Source organism: Anneissia japonica, unplaced genomic scaffold, assembly GCF_011630105.1.
Source record: "Anneissia japonica isolate Jap-2015-1 unplaced genomic scaffold, ASM1163010v1 scaffold8236_len642391_cov169, whole genome shotgun sequence".
NCBI classification, from domain to species: domain Eukaryota; kingdom Metazoa; phylum Echinodermata; class Crinoidea; order Comatulida; family Comatulidae; genus Anneissia; species Anneissia japonica.
In genome coordinates, this window is record NW_022757925.1 from 231,436 (window position 1) to 238,942 (window position 7,507).

At 34.6% G+C, this 7,507-nt stretch overlaps 1 protein-coding gene across 1 annotated transcript in view; it reads right to left on the reverse strand.

The window, feature by feature from the left end:
• The window catches only part of LOC117124937, a 72,829-nt gene that overhangs the window by 6,084 nt on the left and 59,238 nt on the right, over positions 1-7,507 (reverse strand). Inside the window, exons 48-54 of the mRNA XM_033271275.1 lie at positions 7,268-7,443; positions 6,604-6,798; positions 5,810-5,957; positions 4,951-5,108; positions 3,584-3,778; positions 2,550-2,726; positions 510-756 (exon numbers count right to left, since the gene is read on the reverse strand). Coding sequence (XP_033127166.1) covers positions 510-756; positions 2,550-2,726; positions 3,584-3,778; positions 4,951-5,108; positions 5,810-5,957; positions 6,604-6,798; positions 7,268-7,443 — 1,296 coding nt within the window. The remainder of the gene's footprint in view (positions 1-509; positions 757-2,549; positions 2,727-3,583; positions 3,779-4,950; positions 5,109-5,809; positions 5,958-6,603; positions 6,799-7,267; positions 7,444-7,507) is intronic.

The following is a 7,507-nucleotide window of genomic DNA, read 5'->3' on the forward strand; positions in this document are numbered from 1 at the left end:
TGATTCCAAATGGTTTTTAAGGATTAAAAGCAAGAATATACACTTATTAAAACATTGGAATGCGTAAATTTCACTTCATAATTAACCAAGAAAACGTCTACTGGTGTGTCGTGTTAATCAACAGATAATCTCCATGGCAATGCGAGTATAGCTAAGAGTCTCGTTTTCACAGCGTCTGGTATGCTTGTCGTTAAACGATGTCTCTTAAACTATCGTCTGGTTTTTCGAGTGAGTGTTACGGTCCTGAATTGGACAAATTGTCCGAGATTTGGAATAGGGAGTTCATGTATTCGGAAAGTATTTTCTTAAAAAGAAGAATAGGAATGAGTTTGGGACTTAAGAAAATGTTTGGTTTTGCGTAAAATCCGATTTGGCATGTTCATGTTAATATTTTTTTTCGAGAATGTGCAAGTCGAAATCTGTATAACTCGAACTGTTTATGCCAGTCCCATTAGATTCGACTTAGGCGAACTCGACTGTATATACATTTATTATTTAGTATTACAAACCTGAAACTGCAGTGGTCATGCCAGCAATAGTGGTAATTACAGGAGCAACAGTGGTAATTACAGGAGCATTAGTGGCAGATGTCACGATATTTGGAGACATTGTTGTCATCACTGGACATGTACACTGTTGAGATGCAGTTGGTTTAGTTCCAGTGCACAAGGAATCATCAACGACCATATCAGTGACATTGTTTTGACATGTTACTGTTCTTACTTCAAAACATAAGCCTACAGTGAATTCTTCACACTGGAAAAAAATAAAATTCAAAATAAATTATGTTTGAAATATGTTTAAATTCCTGTTTAAAATCTCTGCAGATGGTTGTTTCTGTTGCATCATGGAGATCTTGCAAAGGTGCTTTAGCTAAAATAGTTGCATAATGGAGATATATGCAATAGCTAAGTGATTGCACTATGAAGATCTTGTACATGTGCAATAGCTAAAACAGTTGCACTATGGAGAACTTGTACATGTGTAATAGCTAAAATAGTTGCACTATGGAGATCTTGCACATGTGCAATAGCTAAAACAGTTGCACTATGGAGAACTTGTACATGTGCAATAGCTAAAACAGTTGCACTATGGAGATCTTGCACATGTGCAATAGCTAAAACAGTTGCACTATGGAGATCTTGCACATGTGCAATAGCTAAAACAGTTGCACTATGGAGATCTTGCACATGTGCAATTACTAAAACAGTTGCACTATGGAGATCTTGCACATGTGCAATAGCTAAAACAGTTGCACTATGGATAACACATCTCAGTCCACTATCAATAATAACAATATACCACCAGCTGTAATTTGTAATTCCCATATGAAATCATTATGAGGTGTAAAGTTTAAAATAAATTTTCATTTACGCACGAAGCAAAATAATATCAGTATTTACCTGAATGTTTCAATCACAATCAGTGATCTTTTCAACTGACTGTGTTGTAACTTCAGTTACTTACATGGATCATATTCTTGCCGTGATCCCTAAAGGCACAGCACAGATCTAAATTTGCATTTACACAACATTGACTCCACAAACAGAATCAAATTCACACCTGAAGGCATGAAAAACAGCTCCATACCATTCTTAGACACTGCTATTACATTACATGAAACACGCACCATAACCACATTCATATATAGGAAGCAGACTCACACAAATCAATATCTTCACTTTAAGTATCATCACCCTTTAGAACATAAGCTAAGTGTCATCAGAACCCTAGTTGATGTGAGAACATGGTATCCACACCAGGGAAAAAAGAAACAGAAATGAAAAAACATCAAGAAAGCACTCCGTAGCTGTGACTATCTGAAATGGGCATTCGATAGGGTGATGGACAAACAGTCCAAAAAGACACAATCCACAAACAACATCCAAAAGAGGGAAAGAAAACATGTGGAAAAATGTAGCGATTCCATATGTCAAAGGTCTATCAGAACATATCAGGAGAACATTGGCGACACACATAAAATCTTCTCTTTTCGTACCACAGAATAAAATCAGAGAGGGCTTAGTACACCTGAAGAATGCAATTCTTAAATGGAATACCAGTGGATGATAAGCTGTTTAAACTGTACACAAACATACATAGGTGAAACAGGAAGATCCCTTGCCACTAAGAACAAGGACACAAAACACACATGGGGAGTAAAAACCAGGGCCCAACTATCTTCCACATCTTAACCCAACAAAAATCTGAAAATGTTTATCACGCCACGCTTTACAATCATACACCAAACTGGGATGCGAAAAATACTGGGGAAGGAGCAATTTTGGCAACAGAGAAAAATCCGTAAATCCATTTGGATTAAAAAAAAAGTTGACAACATGATGATGTCGACGAACCAGACTAAAGTAACAAACACAGTCACTTGAAAAAGATCGCCGATTGTGATTGCAACACCCATGTAAATACTGATGTTATTTTGTTTTATGCAAAAATGAACATTCAACAACAATAGACCAGATACTGGCTAAAAGAAAGAGAGTAGTTAATCTTTACAAGATGACAAAAGATAGATAAAAGAAATGTATTACATCTCCATAATTGCCGGCAACATATTCATAGAAGGCCTGACTGCAAGGATCGTTGTTGCATTCTTCCTCTGTTTTTGGCTTGATACCGACACAGTTATTATCTCCTACAACATCACCATCATTATCCCTACACTCCACGATTCTTGTCCTCACACCACCTTCGCATTCAACAGAACACTGAAAAATGAAATAATTAGATATAATTAGTTTTATCATCATTTATTATTAACATATTTATTTTAAATCATTCAGTTACTTTTGGAAAAGCAAATTGACCTTTTTGAGATAAATCAAATTTCTGGGAAAGGATTTAAATAAATTGATATCATCATCAAACAATCTAAACATTTTTTTAAACCTGTTGGATTTGGTAAAGTATAAATCAAATTACTCCAAGCACTTATAACAACATGGTCAATAGCAAATTACTGGATACCCACCCATTATAGAACAAACTGAGACCTACTAGAACTTGAAGAAAAGTTGAAGTTACGGTGCAAGTCTTATGCCTTAATGTTGAAACTTGGACATACAATGTCATGATAGTATTTAACACTTATTCTAAAATCAACAAAGATACCAAGGGCAGCCTTTGTTTTATCACATGGAAATAAAAAGTATTAATAATAATGTTAATTTTAAGGATAAATTTGTGCTATATACATTTAAATAAAGCTTATAGAATATCTTGAATTTTTCAAAAAAATCAGTTATTAAAACATTCATTAATTTTTAAGAACCTTACAATATAGGTTATACAGAAATAGGATGAAAATTTGCCATGATATCTTTCAACCTTTTATATAGAAGCTAAACGTATGCAATTCCTAAATTGCACACAACGGCACTGAGGTATAGGTTGCAGGCATACACAATAATTGAACTGGTAAATCATGACATAAGCTTATTTTTATCCAAACTAGGGATCATTTCTTAGTAAATTCATTTGATTTCGAAAATAATTTAGTTTTTCAGTCAAACTGATGGACAAATAACTAGTTAAATCACTTCAATTAAAATATTAAAAAACTCACATTTCCATATTCACCGACGGTAAATTCATACTGTGGGCATGGCTGTCGCTCAAATCGAAGAGAGTACCCTGATCCAATTACATTGTCACCATCAGTGGAAAACGAGACAGTTGTAATAGCGATGTTTGCAGCAAACTGAACATTGGTCAGGTTGTCTGCACAAAGGTCATATGTTACACCTACACCTCCAAACAACTAATAAAAACAAAATTTAAAAAATTTAGTATTCATAATCAATATGAACAGTGTCATGAACACAAGCTTAACATCAAGAAACCCTGAGGAAGATACAAGTCTTGAAAACATTTATTCTAACAAAAATGATATACAGAATTACTGTAATTTAATTTAGTAAAAATTTAGTAAATTTACATGGTATCATGTCTATAAGGACATGTATTTTTCAAGGTAGTAGAATGCGTTTTTTGTTTAATTCATTTTATTACATCTCATCAAAAAAAGAACATCACATTAGAGCAAAATGAAAAACAAGAAAACAGAAGCAAAATGATGGGATCCACAGACTCAAGGTCTAAACTTAGGAAACACCCTGAATGAAAAATATCAATTACATCAAAAACACACAAAGACTCTTTATATAACAAATACTGTAAATTTTTTTTTATAAATTCTTAAAATAATTATAATTAGGGGGAAAAAATATAATGTATTATTTAAAAATTTTTAATTAAAAACAGCAAAACATCATCAGATTGTAAGAAAAAAGCAATAAAGTACCAAGAAAAAAGCCCAGTTCATGTGGCGAGACATGGGTCTGATAATGACAGAATGCACAGAACTCAACCACAGTGGTTTTCAGTGCACACAGTGTTCATTTAAATACCCATGCTACATAACTAAATTACTTATATTAAGCAATTATAGTCAGGTTGATTATATTATAGGAAATAGAAGTTGAATGGAGCCATTAATTCCAGAAAAAAATTGCCTGAAGCCCCAGGGCTGAAGGCAATGATATATATAATTAAACACCAGGTTGCTCAGTGACCAATACATTAACTGTGCATGTGCAGTAGCTATGCATATTAGAATGATTTGTTTAGTAGTTCACACACTGACACTCTTCGCGCAGCTCTCCACTGCAGCTCTTGGCGATATGAAGAAGATGAAATTGATTGTGGTTGATGAAGGCACTATATCAGTCAGGGATAGGTAAAAATTCAGTGCAAATGAAAGAGATGACTCACCACTGGCTTTAAAATTTATTGTATTCAAAAATACTAATTCAAATATACAAAGTCGATATTTGCTTTGCTTGTGGAATGTAGCTATACAGTACAATAAAGCAACATATTGATGAAAATCAATACGAATTAAACAAATACAATGAATATGACACAACTTACACTCAGATAATCCTCACAATTTCCAGGAGTACCATCTGGGACATCAAACTCATCAATGGTGATGAGAGCGCAGTCTGGTTCAGTGTTCAAGATATAGGCACAGTCATTATCAGCAGTAAGCACCCCTGATTCAGCCGTTATCACATCACCACCACATACTGTAAAAAAAGAATGTCTAGTAATTAGTCCACAATTTGATACGATGTTGAAAATATTCTATAGCTGTAGTATATCAGAAAAAGAAATATATACAAGCTCTGACCAATTCATGTATTTTTGAAGCTTCAACTCAGCTTTATTTTAATACCGCAGAAGCTCAGATCAAAAAGGATGTTCCTCCCTGGGACATAACTTAAATACAAACACAATTTACGAAATATTTAACATATAATAGGTGTGAGAAAAAAAGTTTAAAGTGAAAAAATAAGGTGAACCAATCATTTGAATTGATTTAATAAGATGCCTGCGATCCAAAAACAGCATCAGTGACCAAAAATGAAAACTGACTTTTTAATATATTCTTATTATCCTTATTGTTAGCTTTAAAACGATGGGTAATTTACTGGAATTGACTTACTGTTGCCAAAGTTAAAAGTAAAGAGTAAAAGTATTACAGCTTCTCTGTACTAAAGTATACAATGCTGCCACATCCTTATGCTAATTACTCAGTTCAAAAATTAATAACTGTACGCTGGTTTTGGAATGGCAACCCTCATATGGTTTAGATTAAGCTTAATTGCAGAGATGCCAGCGCAATGAGGTTGTTGCCTTGTAATGCTCCTTTATAGGAAATACTTATTGTCTTTCAAGTCTAAGAACTTTCAATCACCATCAGTGTTATGAACATTTACGTATTTACCTGGGCATGGATCATCGCCACAGGACACCGTTTCATCAATTTGTTCAAGGTCGTAGCAATAGAAATCATTTACAACAGTGTCATCCTCTGTATTCAAGCATTCTACCTCACGAGTACGTTCACCACCACCATCGCAAGTCTTAGAGCACTAAATAACAAGAACAACTTTATGATCATTTAAAATTTCCCTTCAACAGAGAAAACTTTTTTCAGACCTGAGAGATATGCCAGACGTATTTTAACCCGGGCGTACGTTAATCCATGGCATAACTAGCGAGAGAGAGAGACTGGCCGATTAATGTAACACTAGCGTAAGTATTCATCGCTAGCGTAAGTGTTTACATCTAGGATATTGTGCTTGTTAGTTAACATTTTCATTTTATATCTTTGTTTTGTTATATCATATATGGTTTGTTTGCAAACTTTTCATGCAACATTCGTTATTCTCTAATGTGTGCCACTTTTATAAAAGTGTTCTCCAATCAATATTGTATTGTGTTGGCCAATGGTACAAGTGGATGGCCCTGAGCACCCAAATTACAAGCACTGTCCTTTAATTTTATAATAAATTCTTGCAGTCACATACACAGTTCTGCAGAGAACTGTTGTTTTTGTTGAGAATGTCTCGACATTTCGATTGCGTTGCTTCAATTGTCATCAGGAGAATAACATAAGAAACAACAGTTCTTTTCAGAATTACCTACTGCAAGTATAGTATTACATCACCATGCAAACCTTCAAACAAGCTTTAACTTTCCAAATGCAATTATGAAGGACAATAATTTAGAACTTACTTCTCCAAAGTCCGTAATGGATTGTTCATATGTTCCACAGTCTAATTCAAGAAAGATAAAATTAGCTTCTTTGCCATTTCCATCTTCCACATGAATAAGGACCTCAACGTAATTGCTACTGGATAATGTAAGCTGAAAACTCGAGATACCACCACAATAGATAAAGGAGAATTCTGTGTTGTTCAGGTCTCTAATCTGCAAAGATATCAAGAATAAACATGAGTTACATAATAGCCTGGTTCTCAAGAGAGCCCTAGTATACGGATCGGGAGCTAACCGTTAGCGCTAACCATTAGCACCTGCCTGAGAACGCTAACGGTTAGCAAGCGCTATCGGTTAGCAAGTTGAGGGCGTTTCTATCATCAACCAATCACATGTACGTGTTTACAATTTCCAGTTTCTTATTGGCCAGTGATTCGATCATCATAATTGTTGGTATCCGGATCGGGATTTTCTCGTATGGACGCACGGCAGCTAACGGTTAGCAGGATCCGAATCCTGCTAACCGTTAGCTGCCGTGTGAGAACATAGCCTGAGTTCAATAGCTTGGTGCTTGTCTTCCAATGCTTTCTCACAAACACAACAACTCCAATCCCTGATTCTCATATTGAAATTTGTGTATTGTGTGAAGAATCGTGTGTGTATGTTTACAAACAGATCATACCTGTAAGTAGTCTGTAGTGCAGTTTCCATCATCATCTGGGTCGGCTAATTTTAAATTATTGATACCAATACCAACACATTTGTCAGCATTGGTGATGGTGCGGTAGAAGCAGTCGGTGTTATTAGCAAATGGATCAGTCCTAATGATCTCATTTACATTGTATTCCATTAAACATACTGATGGAAAAAATCAATAAAAACAATTAAAATTATTATATTTGGAGTATAATATATATATATA